The 18662-nt window shown below is 32.7% G+C and overlaps 1 protein-coding gene across 11 annotated transcripts in view; it reads left to right on the top strand.

The window, feature by feature from the left end:
• Positions 1-18662, top strand: part of Znf644 (zinc finger protein 644) — a 93067-nt gene that overhangs the window by 61229 nt on the left and 13176 nt on the right. For 6 of the 11 annotated variants that reach the window (XM_071618031.1, XM_071618034.1, XM_027935195.2 and 3 more), the window contains 2 exons: positions 5107-8141; positions 8320-8925. The exons of the other annotated variants lie outside the window; for them this stretch is intronic. In XM_071618031.1, coding sequence (XP_071474132.1) covers positions 5107-8141; positions 8320-8925 — 3641 coding nt within the window. The remainder of the gene's footprint in view (positions 1-5106; positions 8142-8319; positions 8926-18662) is intronic. 11 annotated transcript variants of the gene reach the window in all.

Here is an 18662-nt window from a genome sequence, read left to right as displayed (position 1 = left end):
GCATTCACATTTAATAAAAATGTTATTTTGTGGAAGGAAAAACTTCTGTCTTTTCTAGTTTTCAAAGAGAATTTCACTTTCCTATCTGAATATATATATATATATATAAATGAATTTCTGTGGTAGAGTTTAAGCTTATGTAATACAGATGAAAGGTTAGGTATTCATTACAGATGTAGCTCAATGGTAAAGCACCTTGGTTTCAATCTCCAGTACCCCTCTCCCCCCAAAAAATCAATAGATTAAAAATTAACTTTAAATGATTATTTCAGGTTATTGTGAATTTAATTTGTTTACGGTCCTGTGGTTTAATTCTCACTCCAGTTCTTGAGTCATTATTTCAAGCAATGATTAAATGCTAGAAATCTTTGATATATATTAAAAGGGACTGGGTATATAATTCAGTTGGTAGAGTGCTTTTCTTTCATGTGCAAGGCCCTGGGTTCAATCCCCAGCACCACTAAATAAATAAATAGGGACCTTAGAAATCATTTTACTAATCTCCAACCTCATAGTCCACTCTACAGTGTTATTGACAGTTTACCTGCTGAACCATTCTGATTCACTATTGTGTTAGGCAGCCCTTTGCAGTGGTGAGGGGTTCCCGTTTCTAGTTTTTCTTGGACTTGAGATGAAAATCATATCTTTATGACTTGCTTTCTATAGGACAGACATTCAGACATTTGAAGATTGTTTGATTATATGGGCTAATTGTTAGAGTCAGCATACTCATTTGTCTCTTCATTTTATTATATGATAGGGTTTTCGGAATCAGCTTCGTCCTGGATATACCCTTATAAATGTTCTGTGTGTTTTTATTTCAGTGTGACATGCAGAATAGGATACTGCCTATATGTGATATGATTATATAGTATACTGTCTTCTCTTTTCAGTGAGATTTAGCTGTGCGTTTTTGTACATTGTGTTAATAGTATATTTAGGCTTAACTACCAAAGTAATTTAAATGTAATTACTTAATATTGGTTTGCAATTACAATGACAGTTATGAAGTTCTTTTTTTGACCCAATCTTATATTAGTAACTGGAGTTGTCATGTGTTCTTAAGGATAATTTAAATGAATATAGCATTTGTGAAAACCTGACAGATCCTAACTATAACTCAGCTAGTGGGCAGCATTATAATTTACTTGCAGCTATGTAATATCGTTATTAGTGAACTGAAGTAGAATGAGGGCAGATTGCACTGAATTTTATGCGAAATTATACTCTATGACAAAGGTTGGCATTATGTAATAAGTACTCACAAAATGTTAACCTGCTTGCAACAAATACAATTAATAAAAAAGAATGAAATTAAGCTAATTTTCTATAAAAAAAAGAATTATTCATGAACAGAAGTGGACAGCATAGATTTGATGACAGGAAGGTTGTATCTAATCTGAATTACTGAGTGACCTAGGAAGCTTGCTCAGAGGGATTACAGAATAATTATGTTAATATGCAATTATCACCTCATTTCTTCTGTAGTAACCTCAAGATGTAGTGTAGTGATGGTGTTATAGCAAGTGCTGATAGTTTGCAAAAATACTGATGTTTGAGATTTCTGAGACAATAAGTCTAGCTTGAGGCATATAAGTGATGATCTGTCATCTTTAAGACAGATCTGACCTTTGTACTTTTTTTTTAAAAATGCTCACAGTGTATAACTAGAGGCAGTTATAGCTGTAGAACTCATTATGATTTTCTGGATACTGAAAATATGTTTTATGTAGATTTTAAATTCCCATTTGTGGCTGTTTAAAAATGTGAATTTTTAAAAGAACATTTTTAAATTCAAGTAAAACAAAAATTTTATAATTATTTGATTATAAGAGGAAGGATTTAGTAATGGTATCTAAACATTATTTTAAAAGATCCTAAGTGATACAGCAAATTGAATGTGTTGAATTGGAATTTAGGGGGGGTCTAAGCAATAAAACAAATTATTTTTAATTATTAGCTTCCCTTTTTTAAAACTTAATGAAAAATAACTATCTTAAAACATCTCCCAACTTTGTTGTATAACAAACTGTTATTGATTACTCTGTTATGTATATTTGACTATATAAACTGAAAAATGGGTTGAGACAATATAAAACTAATTTATAGGTCAAATGCTTTCTTACCTGTATGCTACATAATCCTCTGTGAGTAGGGAGGTAAATGTCAAGCTTCTAGATTATTCAGTGCAGAGTTTAATGATCTATTATTTTTCATTGTATCTGAATGTAATATCTGATACTATTATTAAGAACAAGTACATTTGTAACATTTTATAGTTAGAATATATTCTGAAAATTAAACTAGGAAATTTTTAATTGTTCCTAATACCAAGTCATTTTCTTAAAGCATATTTTCTAACAGATGCAATACATTGTTGGTATTAATGTGCTGCATTGTCACTTACCTAAAAAGGTCTAACTACTTTTAGTAGAAGTAATTATTAATTTGTGGGCAACTATGCCATATTTCTTTATGTCGATGTAAAGGCCTAGTTTTATATATTTTAACAATGTGTAATTTACTTTTTTTGTTAGTTGTTTTGTAAACAAAGTTATATATTGTTCACATTTTTTTCCTGTGGTTTTGAGCAGAACATTTTGATGTCTTTAGAATGTGAACTTATGAAAAGCTCTTGTAAAGCCCTTATTCTGGTAATGAGGTTGCAGTCTCCAAGCCGACATGATATTCTCATAGTTTGTCACCCTGCTGTTCAGGGGGTACCAATGAAGTTGCTTTAAATGGGAAGCGTCTGTTCCATCTCTGAACCTCTAACACCAGAACAGATGGGTAGAACATAGAACATGGAAGGTTTTACCTCTGAGGTGGTAACAGTGAAGCCACTCATTAACACTGAATTTACCACTTCGTTAGCAACGTTGCTTCCTGTTGAGAAAAGCTAATATAGGCTTTCAAACTGACTGAGCATATATTTGTCTACCTCTGTGATTATAATAAAGAGGAACAGAAATTTAAGACTAGTTTTTTAAAAACTGTCATTCATTTTAGATTTTTGAGATTGTTACTATGGAGGCATTTTCCTTTTTCTATCTTATGTAATGAGAAATATCAAGAATGGGTAATAGTGTAGCATCAAAGCTTGCTTTTCTTTTCATTGACATTTGCACACTAGTTCTAACACATGTTTATGTGCTGCCCATTTTTAACTTCTGTGTTTGTGATGTAGAGTCTCCTGCTGGGTGCTGCATTAGCACCATTTTGGGGTGATATCATTGAATATGATCTTACTGGAAGTCTATTTTTATTACTGTGAAAGTTTACCAATCTTAAAAGCAGAATTTTAAAACCTAAGAGGTGTGGAATAATGATTGTTGCTATGCATAATGGCAAAAAAAAAAAGACATTTGTAATTGTTGTAATATTTATTGCATTAAACATTTTGTGGAAAGAATAAGATCATAGTTATGAGTGCTTGTTCTGCGTTATGAAATATGGAAAATGTTATTAGAAACCTTTTATTATTGAATCAGATTTAATATGTTACAAAGCATGAAATTTGTACCATAAAGGATAGTAGAAATATTGAAATTTATTTAGAATGTCTTCATTTTAAAATATTGGATTATGAAGTACTGCTGTCTTAAAGTAGTATTAAAAGTAGTTTATATAAAAATAGTTGATTAAAGTAGTAAATTACTACTTTTAATTAACTACTGTATTTCTAATATTAGAGCAGTACCTAAATAGTAAGTGCTCAGTAAATAAATCACACTTACTATGTATGATGCTTATGCCAGTACTTTAGTTAAACACCTTTGGTTGCCAGGTATCGAGTTCTTTTAAGTGGTACAGAAAAGATTATTGGGGGGCTTTGCTACAATTGCTTAATGAAGCAATCAGAACCATAATGCAGCTTGTCTTACTAGAATGAAGTATCCAAATTCTGTAGAAACAAAACTAGTTTTATACTTTAAAAACTTTTACTTTGATTTTACAACCATCTTTATTCATTCAACAACTATGGCCCAAGCACCTATGCCATGTACAGCACGCTGGTTTGAGAAAAATGATGATGACAAGGTTGTTAGTCTCAAAGAGCTTCTATTCTTTCAAGAAGACAGCTTTTCCAGTATAATGTGGCTATTTCTAGGAGCAGGATAAAAACAAAGTGTCAGGGAACTCTTCATAATAGGACAGTAAATTCAGCCATGGTATGAATGTCTCCCAAACATTCATTAGTCTCCTATTTAAAAAAAAATATCCTGCTATCTTAAAATGATTACCACGTGATCAAAAATGGTTTGAAAAATTTTATCTGCATTTTATATAAAATAACCTAAAAATATATGCTTACGATGTTTCATTATCAAGCATTTTAGGCCACTGCATTAAACCATCAAATCATAAATGGGATAACTGCTTTTAAGAATTTGGGAGCTCAGACATGAAATTTTAATGTAATCACTTCATTAATTTTAACTTACTAATTTAGAATTAAGGATAAACTGAATAAGGAATGAATGAAACCCTTTGAATAAAGCATTTTTACAGTTTTAGAATTTTAGAACATTAAACATCTTAAGAACAAAGCATTCTTAAATATTTTAAAAATAAAAATTACTGTTTTATTCATGAGTCATTGATGTTGATAGTAAATATGTTCATTCAGATTTAGATCTTTAGTGAGTAGTGTTTTGTTACCTTTCTCCAGGAATGAGCTTTTAAGTTACAAAACTTATCTGCAGTATTTGACAATTAGACTATTTTGTAGTATAGAATGCTTGTTCCTAATCTACTTACGTAATTTTGTTCTCATTAGCAATATGTGTTTGAGGTTTTGTTTTCATTCTGTAGTATATTCATTTATGTTGTGTGAGGGTATGTTGCATTTCCCTAGACATTCTGTATGCAGCATTGAATTACTGCCTAGCACAAACAACAGTATTGAACTTTGAAATACATTTAAAATGTTTCAATTATTTGAAATGTTGCTACATTCTTATTAGGATGTCAGTATAAAAAAGAATAGAAATATTAGGATGTCAGTATAAAGAATAGAAAATAAATGTATACTTTCAACTCTCCATACATTCTAATAGTACTTTGTTTTCATGCAAATCTAAATTTTTGTTTTCCATTTTCTAGACTAAATGTGTTAAATGGGCTTGCCAACAATATGGATGATTTGAAGATAAACACCGATATTACTGGTGCTAAAGAAGAACTCCAAGATGACAACAATTTTATCTCAGAGAAAGAGAGTGGAGTTCATAAACCAAAAGATTGTCAAACAGCATTTCAGAAAAATAATACATTGACTCTGCCTGAAGAACTGTCAAAGGACAAATCTGAAAAAGCCTTAAGTGGAGGCCAGTCTACTCTATTCATACATGCTGGTGCTCCTGCTGTTTCTAGTGAAAACTTTACCTTACCTAAAGGAGCTACTGTTAATGGACCAGTTTCACACTCCTCCTTAACTAAGACTTCCAGTATGAATAAAGGCAGTGTTTCATTAACCACTGGACAGCCTGTGGATCAGCCAACAACAGAATCTTGTTCAACTTTGAAGGTAACAGCTGATCTTCAGCTGTCTACACCACAAAAAGCGAGTCAACATCAAGTTCTATTTTTGTTATCAGATGTAGCACATACTAAGAATCCAACCCATTCCATTAAAAAACTACCTACCTCTGCTTCAGTTGGTTGTGACATTCAAAATTCAGTAGGGAGTAGTATAAAGTCAGATAGCACTTTAATAAATCAAGTAGAGGTGGGCGAGAATAGTGAAGATATATTGGTAAAAGATGATTGTGTTAATACATTAACAGGAATTTCCTCAGGTACAGATGAGTATAGGTCAGAAAATGATGCAAACTGGGATCCCCAAAAAGAGTTTATTCAGTTTCTTATGACTAATGAAGAAACAGTGGATAAAGCGCCAGTTCACTCTAAAGTAGGTCTAGAAAAAAAGAGAAAGCGAAAAATGGATGTAAGCAAAATAACTCGTTATACAGAAGATTGCTTTAGTGATTCCAATTGTGTACCCAGTAAATCAAAAATGCTAGAAGTTGACTTTCTGGAACAGAATGAAGAGGTACAAGCAATAGACTCACAGAAATACACATTATCAAAAGTGAAGCCTGAATCAACTGATGAAGATTTGGAATCTGTAGATGCTTTTCAACATCTAATTTATAACCCAGATAAATGTGGAGAAGACAGTTCACCTGTTCATACTAGCACTTTTATTTCAAATACCTTAAAAAAGAAATGTGAAGAGAGTGATTCTGAGTCACCTGCTACTTTTAGTACTGAAGAGCCATCATTCTACCCCTGTACAAAGTGCAATGTGAATTTTAGGGAGAAAAAGCACCTCCACAGGCATATGATGTATCATTTAGATGGGAATAGTCACTTTCGCCATCTTAATGTCCCAAGGCCATATGCTTGTCGAGAATGTGGACGGACATTTCGAGATCGCAATTCACTTCTAAAACACATGATTATTCACCAAGAAAGAAGACAAAAGTTGATGGAAGAAATTCGTGAATTGAAAGAACTTCAGGATGAAGGAAGAAGTGCACGATTACAATGTCCTCAGTGTGTGTTTGGTACCAATTGCCCTAAAACATTCGTGCAGCATGCTAAAACCCACGAAAAAGATAAAAGGTACTATTGCTGTGAAGAGTGTAACTTCATGGCAGTAACAGAAAATGAATTGGAATGTCACAGAGGCATTGCCCATGGAGCAGTAGTAAAATGCCCAATAGTGAATTCTGACGTAGCTCAGAGGAAAACACAAAAAAAGACTTTTATGAAAGACTCTGTTACAGGATCATCCAAAAAATCATCTACATACATATGTAAGATGTGTCCTTTTACCACTTCAGCTAGAAGTATTTTAAAAAAGCACATGGAATACTTGCATTCCTCATCATCTGTTGATTCATTTGGTAGTCCTCTTGGACTTGATAAAAGAAAAAATGACATTCTTGAAGAACCCATAGATATCAGTAGCACTAAACCATTAATTAAACAACAGTCAACCACATTTCCAAAGAACTCTGCTTTAAAACAAGACGTAAAACGAACATTTGGATCAAGTTCACAATCAAGTAATTTTTCAAAATTCCATAAGCGGCCACATAGAATACAGAAAGCTCGGAAAAGCATTGCCCAATCAGGTGTAAACATGTGCAGTCAAAACAACCCTCCTCACAAGACTGGAACAATTAAAAGCAGCATTGACCAAAAACCTAAGTATCTTCATCAAGCAACTAAAGAAAAATCTAATGCCAAGGCAAATAGCAACTATTTACATAGACACAAATATGAAAACTACAGGATGATCAAAAAATCAGGTGAATCATATCCTCTCCATTTCAAAAAAGAAGTTAGTTCACTAAATTCTTTACATCTGTATTCATCATCAAGTAATTCTCACAATAGTTTTATTTCAGATCCTCATAACCCAGACAACAAAAGGCCGGAAAGCTTCAAAGACCACAGGCGTGTAGCTGTAAAACGAGTAGTTAAGGAATCTAAGAAGGAAGGTTCTGTTGAAGGAGAAGACTTGGATAGCTATCCTGATTTCTTACATAAAATGACTGTTGTTGTTTTGCAAAAACTTAATTCTGCTGAAAAGAAAGATAGTTATGAAACAGAAGATGATAGTTCCTGGGATAATGTTGAGCTAGGCGACTACACTACACAGGCCATAGAAGATGAAACCTATAATGATCTTAATCAAGAACATGTAAACTTATTCCCTCTATTTAAAAGCAAGGTGGAAGGTCAGGAACCTGGAGAAAATCCTACCCTTAGTTATGATCAAAATGATGGCTTTTATTTTGAATATTATGAAGATGCTGGAACTAACAACTTTTTACATGAGATACATGATCCTCAGCAATTAGAAAATGCAGAAACTTCATTGTCAAAGCATAGTTCTGTTTTTCATTGGACTGATTTGTCTCTTGAAAAGAAATCGTGTCCTTATTGCCCAGCAACATTTGAAACAGGTGTTGGGTTGTCAAATCATGTCCGGGGACATCTTCACAGAGCAGGATTAAGCTATGAAGCCCGTCATGTAGTATCACCAGAACAAATAGCCACAAGTGACAAAATGCAACATTTCAAAAGAACTGGCACAGGAACACCTGTTAAGCGAGTTAGAAAAGGTAAGTTTTCATGTGGTTAATTTGGGCTAATGTATCTGTATTCAAATTCAGAGGATTTGAATTTTTTTTCTGGATTTGGTCTTTATTATAATTACAATTTTATATTTCAGAGGTAAATCACCTTAGAGTGGTCCATTTAAAAAAAAATTCTGATATTACTCTTAAAAATTTTTTTTAGCTATAGAGAAATCTGAAACCACTTCTGAACACACTTGTCAGCTTTGTGGTGGTTGGTTTGATACTAAAATTGGATTATCAAATCATGTTAGAGGCCACCTGAAAAGGCTTGGAAAGACCAAATGGGATGCTCATAAATCTCCAATCTGTGTTCTGAATGAAATGATGCAAAATGAAGAAAAATATGAAAAAATCCTAAAGGCATTGAACAGTCGTCGTATTATTCCCAGACCATTTGTAGCTCAAAAACTTGCATCAGGTGATGACTTTCTATCTCAAAATGTTATACCTCTTGAAACGTACCGTAATGGCCTAAAGACTGAAGCACTGTCAGTGTCGGCATCTGAGGAAGAAGGGCTGAATTTCTTAAATGAATATGATGAAACAAAACCTGAACTGTCCAGTGGAAAAAAGAATCAGTCTCTTACACTGATAGAACTTCTCAAAAATAAAAGGATGGGAGAAGAAAGAAATTCTGCTATTTCTCCTCAAAAGGTCCATAGTCAGACAGCAAGAAAGAGATTTGTTCAGAAATGTGTTCTTCCATTAAATGAAGACAGTCCATTGATGTATCAACCACAAAAAATGGACTTGACTATGCACTCAGGTAAGAGGAAATTCATGAGTATCTTTTTAATTTTAACACAGTTCAGTTGTGCTTTCTTTAATGGAATATTTGTGGAAAATACTTTCTCAGAATCTTCTTATTTAAGCTGCTTTTTTTGCAGAACAGATTGATTATTCTACTGTCATTTCTGTGTAACTCATCAATTGATGCTCATCAGCACTGAGTCTGTGCCTCATTTCTTGGTCTGAATGTAAGGTGAGAACAAATGCAAAAGAAAACCACCCCCCACCCCCAAAAAAAAGCTGATCTGTAAAACTAAAATTGTTATGGATGAAGGATGGTTATGGATGGAAATTTCATGTTGTTCAAAAGCATAGTATTACTAAAAAGGCAAACTTTTGTCATATTTTTGCCTGTGTTTAAAAGTGATGTGTTTTCAAGATTTAGCTATTGGTTTTCCCTCTGCTCAGGTAAAAACAAAACAAAATGGTCTCTATAAACTAAATGGATTGGTGTCTGTGGTATGTTGTGATTAACCTAAAGAAGCGCTCTCTCCCTCTCCAATTCTTCATTGTATTGTGGGATAGTTTGGTTTTGGAGAACTATTGTGAGTATAAAACATGTTTGCTGGGCTTCTAGATTTTACAGTAGTTTTTTAAGGGAACAGACAGATGATTTAGCTTAGTGCTTGTGCACTAAACAGTTTTTCCCTTTTCAAGGAATATTTTGTGTGTATCAGCAAATAATGTGGCAGATAAAGTAGCCAAACTTCATTTGGTGTTCCAAACTTCATTTGGTGTTGCAGGGTCTGATGTGTATGTTTAGACTAGAAGAATTTTAAGTCTATTTATAAAGGTTTCCTTTGGAGGTTATGAGTGTTGAAGGTTTATATAGATAGGTCTTTTGATTTGAGGCCCAGGTAGAGTGTGTCTGAGGTAATTATATACTGTTGCTTTGTTTACTTTCCACTGACATTGTGGTAGCTCAAATATTTGTAATGCAGTTTTGATTTAAGGAAAGATTACTTGTATTTTAAGTGGTTTGAAAAGTGATTTCTCTGGTATGGACTTGTGGCAAATAGGGCTCTTTCTTTCATACAAAGATAGTCTTTCAAAGTCAGTAGCTTTCTGTTTTTTAGGAGAATAAAATGCAGGGAATAATATGCTTCATAGAAGTAAAGCACACTTGTGGCTATGTAAGGTAGAAGAAACAATTGAAACATGTTGGGGGAGTGAGGGTTGTTTGAGAAGTTCTGAATGTATTGTTTCAACATGTTTCTTTCCTGTGATGAGTAAGATGTTAGCTTGTTGATCATTTATTTAGCACAAAGATTGTAGTAAAAAACTTCAATTCATTAACTTTCATTATTGATTGCGCATTCAAAGTAATGAACATAAAATGCCCTGAATAAAATGTTGTGTCTAACAGCTGTTCAGTGGTGTGTTTTACCACCTTTTCTCCCAGCCTTCATCAGAAAGCCTAATTTAGTATGGAGCCTTTTACGGTTTTGTGGGTAAAACACTTTAATTACCACTTTGTCAACTAGACTTTTTAATTCTTTCTATTGGTAATGTTGTAAGCTATGAAACTTCTCAACAGAACTGTGCTGTTCAAATCACAGAATTGTACTTTAGTAGGTTTAGGAAATGATCTGCGTAACACAGAAATCTGCAAGAAAGTAATAATAGGTGTTAAATTCAGAAGAGCTAAGAGGTTCAAGTCACTCCTCTTTCACCTTTCCAAAGAGCATGGTTTGGCTCTAAATACTAACTACAAACTACTAATAGTTAACTTAATTCCCCCTTTTTATTTCACGTTTAAGCTAATTCATGAACGTTTTTAAAACCATCTTTGTTGTGGTACTTTTCTACACACTTTTAAGCTAAGAAAATTTCACTTTTTGAAGTGAGAACTGGATTATAGTTTTCTTTTGAATGATAGGTATGCCTGTGAAGCTTAGAACATGTGTGCATTGCAATACGACGTTTACAAGTGCTGTTAGCCTGTCCAACCACTTACGCGCTTATGCACGAAAGAAGAGTGCTGGACTTTTGACTGGTACAGGTATGTTTGAACAGATATCACAGCAAGTCTGTTTGATACAAATACACTTTTTTCCCCCCCTCACCAGACTGGTGCTAATTCAGGCGATATTTATAGCTTTCTTTGGTAAGCAATAATTGAATCTGATACACATAAATTTCAGCAACTTGTAAACTTAGATATAATTTTAAGCAAGTCATTCTTTTTCATTTGGATCATATTGACTTGATTTGTGGAAAAAAGTAACCGATTAGAGGTGTGAAACTTTTGAGTCTACATTAATTCTATTGATTTTTAAATTATACTATTTTTGATTTTTTAAATTTATTTTTATTAATAGATTCTATTAAAACACCTCTCTTTGGTAAGAAAAATACACACATACACACACAGGTTTGTCTTGGAGAAATGCTTTATTAAAAAAGGAATTATAAAGAAAAGGAAATTACAATGGAATTTCAAATATGTAGAATTGATTAGAAACTAATGAGTTTTTATTAGTCTACAGATCAGATTTTTGAAGGGGCAATCTTTGCCCAGTGTGAGAACTGAATAGATTTTACTTTTAATGCTCCTAAATAATATTTAGGATTAGTAAATATAGACATACACATAAGTAATATAAAATGCACATTTCTGTGTTATTTTTGGTTGGCTAGCCCAGCCTTGCAGATAACCTCTTCATACTTCATGTTTGTGAAAATTTTGTTAGCTTACTCATATGTAATATGCTTCTTATACCCTATAAAATGCTTTGCTCTTTCATTTATATAGTCTTTCAGGCTACTGTGTGTCAGCAAATTCCAATTTTCTTTCACATCTTAAAATATAACCCCCCCATCTTTTTGGCCTAAAATTCTATTTCTAGTCTTATGTCTCTTGCTGTTTTTTATCACAATCTTCTGCTTTTTCTAGCTGTAGTTTTCCTAACCTTTTAGTTCTTCCTCGTGTCCTATGACTTAACATTCTAATATGTTCTTGCTGCCAGAGAAACTCTTGTATTCATATTGGCATCTTTTTCTTCTGCTTCTTTGCTTTATTCCTTGATTTGATACACAAATGACAAGAATAACTATCATTTATATTAAAAGGAGGGGAATTGTGAGTTTTATTTTATTGAATTCATGCTCCTATTGTGGGGTTATAAATTTTATATATCCCCACCTTCATCAGACTTGACAGTTGATTGCACACATTAAATGTAGAGGGCAATGAAAATAAGAGAAGATAGAAATGGGAAATAATCCCTAATGTTATCATAGCCACCAGTCTTTATTGAATATTTGCTGTATGTCAGGTACTGTTCTCTGATGTTTATATGCATGACATTTAGTAAGCAACCAGATGGATTGTAGGTATTATAATTTCATTTTACAGGAAATTGGGATTTGGAAAACTTCAACAATTTGAAGTTATATAGTTAATGGGTAGCAAAATTGAAATACAAATCAAGATTGTCTTCCTTTAGATCTTTGTTATTAGTGATTATTCTCTGTCATATATAGGTGATCTTTTTCTTGAATTTCTAATTTTAGAATGAAACAATTGAAAATTCTAAAATGAGGTTGGGTTTAAGGTGGAGAGCATTCTGGTGAAGACTGAGTCTAATTAGAAAATACAGACCCCCAACATGGTTAGACCTAATTTAGACTTTGAAGGGCTTGTGAGGATGTATCAGTCTTGACTATTCAGACAGATTTTTGAAATTGGAAAAAAGTGCTTTTACCTCATCTGAAAATCTTTCAAAACATAGGACTAGTTAGTTGTTTATAAATAACTGATAATGACATTACCTTATATTTAAAAAAATTATCAGGGAGAAAAGTAATATCTAATGAATGGGAGTACAGACTAGGCCATTAAGAAAAAAATTACATATTAATTTTAAAATATCATTAATTAAATAGTACTCCAAATGTACTAAGTATTAGAAGATACAGTGTTGTTTGGTGGTCTTATGCAGAAAGAAGGGAAATGAAAACCTGAATAAAGTTTAGGGTGGTATTTTCTACAACTAATACTTCTAAGAAACAAAAATTTATGTTTCCTTTCCTTAGAAATTCTGAAACATTTTGTTCTGATATTTTAAATCTTCTTGACCAGTAGAGCTACATAGTTGTCTATGATGCTTATTCATGCCAACTAGGAAGTTTTTATTCAACTTATTAATGTTTGTTTCCTAAATGGAGAATTTTATTTATAAACTCCATATATTTATTCTCTTTCCCACATTATGACTGGTATAAAGCATTGATACTAACCTGTTTTCCTAGAGGGTGCCACTGGGTTATTATAAAGAATTCATTAATTCATATGAGTATCAATCATCAGTTTTTCATAGATATGTATAGATGCTATTTGATGAATAAATATCTATATGTATAGATGCTATTTTGATGAATAAAATACCAATTCATTCTTATTAAACCTTACATCACACAATTGAAACAATGGAAAAATAGGAATAAAACCTCCAAAACAATGTCTAATATGTGAGTTCAAGCAGCCTTTATCCACATGGATCTTTAGTTGTATGGTCCATCCTTAAGGAACTCTTTGCTAAACGTCTGTTTGATCACTTGAGAAGCCACCAGTTCTTGTCCACTTCTGTGGGGACTGGTAGCCTCTTGAGGAATATTATCCCTTCTGTTCCTTCTAATTGTACTTCTCCAAATATCCTTGAATAGACTGCAAAGGATACCCCTTTGCTTCCCCAAAATACCCTTTTACTGATATCAGATTATTCTAATATGACAGTTCTCAGTCCTTTTTATGAAAGCAAAGGATTCTATCCCAGTAACACACGCTTATTTATATATATAAAATTTTTTTATATATAGGCTTTTCATATAATCTAAAGGTTGTCATGTATGGATCATTCCTGTGGCAGAAAATTTAAAATAAAAATGAAGTAGAAAGGACACAGAACTGGGAAATAGGAGACCAGGGAGTCGTCATATTAGAAAATAATTAAGATATAAAAACTGCTTAACATCAAAGCTAATTCTGTTGTCACAAGTATAAATTAAAATGCACCCTCCCTAATGTTAATAAAAGGAACTGATGAAAAAAGTAGGAAAGCTTTGGAATTGAAAATACTAGGGTTAAATTGTCGAAAAATAAATAAATGTTATAGATTATGATTTTGCCCCAGAACTGATCCAGATTATTTTTATTAAGAGTTTCCATAAATTGCTTAACAGGTTTTCTGGATTTTTAGTTATAGATAATTTATGAGGCTGTATTTTTGTGGGGGGTGGGTGCTGAGGGTTGAACTCTCAGGGCTTTGCATATGCTAGGCAAGCATTCTCCCACTGAATTATATCCCCAGCCCTGTTTTAATTTTTTAATGGATCTTTGTCTAAAGACACTAGTATCAAAGGGTTTACTTTATATCATATTATAAATTCAAGGTGGATTTTACTTTTTCAAGAATTAATTCCAGTTAATATATATTATACTATTGGTAGTCTTTTTTGAGTTTTTAGTCTGTTTTTAGACTAATATTTTGCATATTCATATAAATTTTTTCTGTTTAGAGTCTTATGAAAACATGATAGAGTTCATATTAAGTACTTTTGAACTTTTATTTTCACTGTTTGCTTTTGTGCTTAATAATATTTATTTGTTTTCTGAGGATGGAAGCAAGTAGTGCTTTACCACTGAAGCACATCCCAGCTTTTTTATTTTTTATTTTAAAATAGGGTCTTGCTAAGTTCCTGAGGTTGGCCTTGAACTCAGATCCTCCTGTCTAAGCCTTCCACGTTGCTGGGATTATAGTTGTGCACCACCATGCTTGGCTAAGAACAGTATTGAATTATTAATAAATTATACATACTGGTTTGACCTTGTCCTAGCTAAGTAACAGTTCCTTTTTCACTCTGATAAGTGTCTTGGATTAGATAATAATCTAATTTAATTTATTTATTATCAGATAATAATCTAATCTATTTTATGCTAACCTTGGATATTAAAATTGCCAAAACATTTAAAATTATTTAAGGTAAAGTTTATTCTACCAATCTAACCTGCAGTTGGAAGCAAACAAACAAATCTGAGATCAAAGTAAGAATGAATTTCAACAGATAAGTAAAGGGAAGTAAATCAGAGTACAATGTTGTGAAACAAAATATATCTGCACAGTGCATGGATGTTTGCATAATGCTGCTCACTGTTAACATAGCATTCGGTTATCTCTCGAAAAGAAGGAAGAATAAGAAAATTGTTCTTCGGCATTTTTATTAGGGCTATTTTTTTAATCTCTATATCATATAAACTCACATTTATATACACATAATCGCTGTTTATTCATTCACTCACTTGAATTGTGTTACACTAATATTTTCTTTTATTAAAAATTAGTGGTAGTCATGACCCAATAAATTGTTGCTATCCACTGTCACTAACTCAGATGGAAAACCCTGCTCCAAGTGTCTGTCTTTGGAACTGGAACTGACTAGAACCAACAATAGTAGTATATTAGAAATTTTAACATCACTTCTATGGCAGCAGGTGAATTACCTTTTTCATTTTATTCTTCTCATCTATAGCTCACATATTCTTAAAATCAAATGCTGACCTCTGAGATTTAAAATAAATCAGAACATTTTAATTACTTATTTTTAAAAAAGCAAGGAAAATATCTTTATACAAACCAAAAATATATTTGTGAAGGACTATATTTCATGATCTTCAGAACACTTTTTTTGTGACATTTTAGAAGTAAAGCACAATTTTTCTCATCTACAACAAGTAACTAAGCCATCATAGTTAAAGAAATGACTTTTCCCCAAGCATGATGGCACACACCTGTAATCCCCAGTGACTGGGAAGGCTGAGGCAGGAGGTTCTGAAGTTTGAGGTCATTCCCAGCAATTTAGCAAAACCCTGTTTCAAAATTTAACAAATAAAAAAGACTGGGAATGTAGCTTAGTTGCAAAGTACCCCTGGGATCAATCCTCAGTGCCACCAAAAAGCAAACAAATAAACCCACTTTTCTAACATGAAAAAAAGTTTTAAAAATTAGTATTAGAGCCTCTCAGTGTCACTATGAATATCTCTACCTTCTTTTTTTTGGTAAAGTTTGTTTTTTTATATATATAATCCACTTTTATTTTATGTTTTTATAGATTACATGTTACTAAATAGGTTCTTTTGCCCATTTTCACCTTTGATGATATAATTGGCCATAGAGACTTACAACAAGTGCTAATGAATATATAACATAGTGCCAGGTGCTGAGTGGGTTTGTAAGCCACTAGAAAAGTCATTCCTGTGTTGTGGAAAATGCTATGGGAGCACTTTCTGCTGTTATAGAAAGAAAAAAAATAGCATTGTGAAAGCTTCCTGGTGTGCATTAAATTATTTGTCCTTTCACAGCATCTGTGAAGTATCTTTTTTATATTATTATATTATGGCATGTTCAAGAAATCGCAAGCTTTTATAGTGATTCATTTAGCCCAAAAGAGTATAAGTAGAAAATTTGGTCTTATTAAGATTAGGATCAAACCATCTTCTATTTAAAGCAGATACCTTGATTATTTCCCTATATTGGGCTTTGTGGGGGATTGTGAAAAATATGTCTATGCCCTCAGAGAATTTAGGAATGTATTATTGTTAACACATATAGAACTATGATAATATGAGAACTGTGCAAGATAGTGTACAATTAAATGGTATATTGCCTGCGAGTGGTGTTGGAAGGAGTTCAGGGTTATTTTTATCCAGGCCTCATTCGAAAGGGACTAGCAATTAAGTAGGATTCCTTTTTTTCTTGCTGCTTTTACAGTTTGTTGTTATCAAACAGAGCCTCAAAATAAGAGAAAAATAGTACATAAAAACAGTTCATACTGGCATGTTTCTTGTCATTGTTTTTTAAAGGAGAGACAAGAAAGACTAACAGATCATTTACATTCATTCAACAAAAGTTTGGGTTCTGGTACCAGGACTGTGATTGTCTCTGAAACTATAAAAACCCAGTATTCCAGCTGCATAAACATAATCATGACCTATACCATTAGAGTAAGTTCTATAATATTCTATAATATTCAGCCAGACTCCCAGACTGGAAGAATGAAAAGAGTTTTGTGAAGGGGCGGGGGGGGTGAAGTAGAATGTTCCAAGCAGAGAGCAAAGCAGCATGAGCACAAAGGGATAAAATTTGGGAATCAACAGCTTTGCATATCACCCCTCGGTATTTTGCCAAAAAGAAGAAAACTCTGCATACTGATATATGCTTATCTATGTTTACAGCAGCATAGTTCACAGTAGCCAAGTTATGGAACCAACTTAGATATCCATCAACAGATGAATGGTTGAAGAAAATGTGATATATATATTTTATTCAACCATGGGGCAGTTGCAGGAAAATGGATTGGACTGGAGATGATCATGTTAAATAAAATAAGCCAGACTCAGGAGGTCAAGTGCTGTACATTTTTTCTCTCATGTGTAGGAAGCTAGAGAGAAAAATAGGGAAAGTGTGTGTGTGTGTGTGTGTGTGTGTGTGTGTGTGTGTGTTGGGGGGGTGATCTCATGAAAACAAGTGAGACCAGTAGAGGAAAGGAAGAGGATCAAAGGGAAGGAAAAATGAAATTGATCAGATTGTGTTATGTGCATGTATGAATATGTCACAATTCCTCTATTTTGTATAATTGTAATGTGCCAATAAATTTTTTTAAAAAATATAGGTTTCACAAAAATGCTATTTCATTTTAATATAGTCAACATTAATTAGTTTAATTAGTTTAATCTTAGTTTTGGATGCCAGGCCAATATGGGTATTTTGTCATGATTAGACAAAACTCTCAGTAATGGACTATCTTTCTACCTCCACAAAAATCTTTTGAATATCTACTTTTCTTTGATTATATAATATTTTGAAAAATATTTTGTAAGTTACAAAAATACGATAAAATTAGTATACGCTCCCAAAAGAAGAAGAAATTTGGAGATCAAGAAGTGCCAGGAGATTCTCATATAGGTATTTGGAAACATGATGGTGTCAGAAAAGTGCAATTAGTGCTTTGAATGCTTCCTAAAGAATTTAGGAAGTCATTGAAGGATTTTTAAAACTAAATGGTCTACTCAAACTTGTATTTTAGAAACCTATCCATGAGACAGTGAAAGATGCTCTTCTGAATTAAGAGTATATATCTTTATGTATTTATCTGCACAGTAATATAGCATATATTCAAGGTATTGAATTGTTCATATTGAGTAAACTTTCTAAGTAACTAAGACTAACCCTTTAAGGATTAACCTTGAGTTTTCCGAACCATTTTGATGATAGTCTTTCTGAAATGTTCTTACTTTTGCTTTGAGAAGCAGTGAACTGAATATAATTTCATCATGTATATATTTTGAATAGCCTGGGTAAGTAATTGTTTTATTATGCCAGCAAGAATTAGGCTATTTGCCCACTATACTAAAAGGAAATTGGCTGATTATTCACTACTTCAGAACAAATTTTTTTCAGCTCATACTGAAGTTTCTGCATTGTGCTAAGTACACAGAGAAAAAATAGATCTCCCAGTTTAGAAGAAGCATGTGCATATGCACGCACATAGACACCCAAGACTAATTGATAAGTTAATTGATAAGTGCCATTAGAAAGTTTTGTGAAACAGACTGGAAGTTTAGAGGAAACAAAAGGTACTTGGAGCCATATTATGACAAGCAAGGCTTTTAAGAAACACTGGAGTTTTTATTGTTGTTGAACACTTGGGTTTTTG

The sequence above is a fragment of the Marmota flaviventris genome, chromosome 10 (genome assembly GCF_047511675.1).
Source record: "Marmota flaviventris isolate mMarFla1 chromosome 10, mMarFla1.hap1, whole genome shotgun sequence".
Lineage (NCBI taxonomy): Eukaryota > Metazoa > Chordata > Mammalia > Rodentia > Sciuridae > Marmota > Marmota flaviventris.
This window is presented reverse-complemented; position numbering and strand designations above follow the sequence as displayed.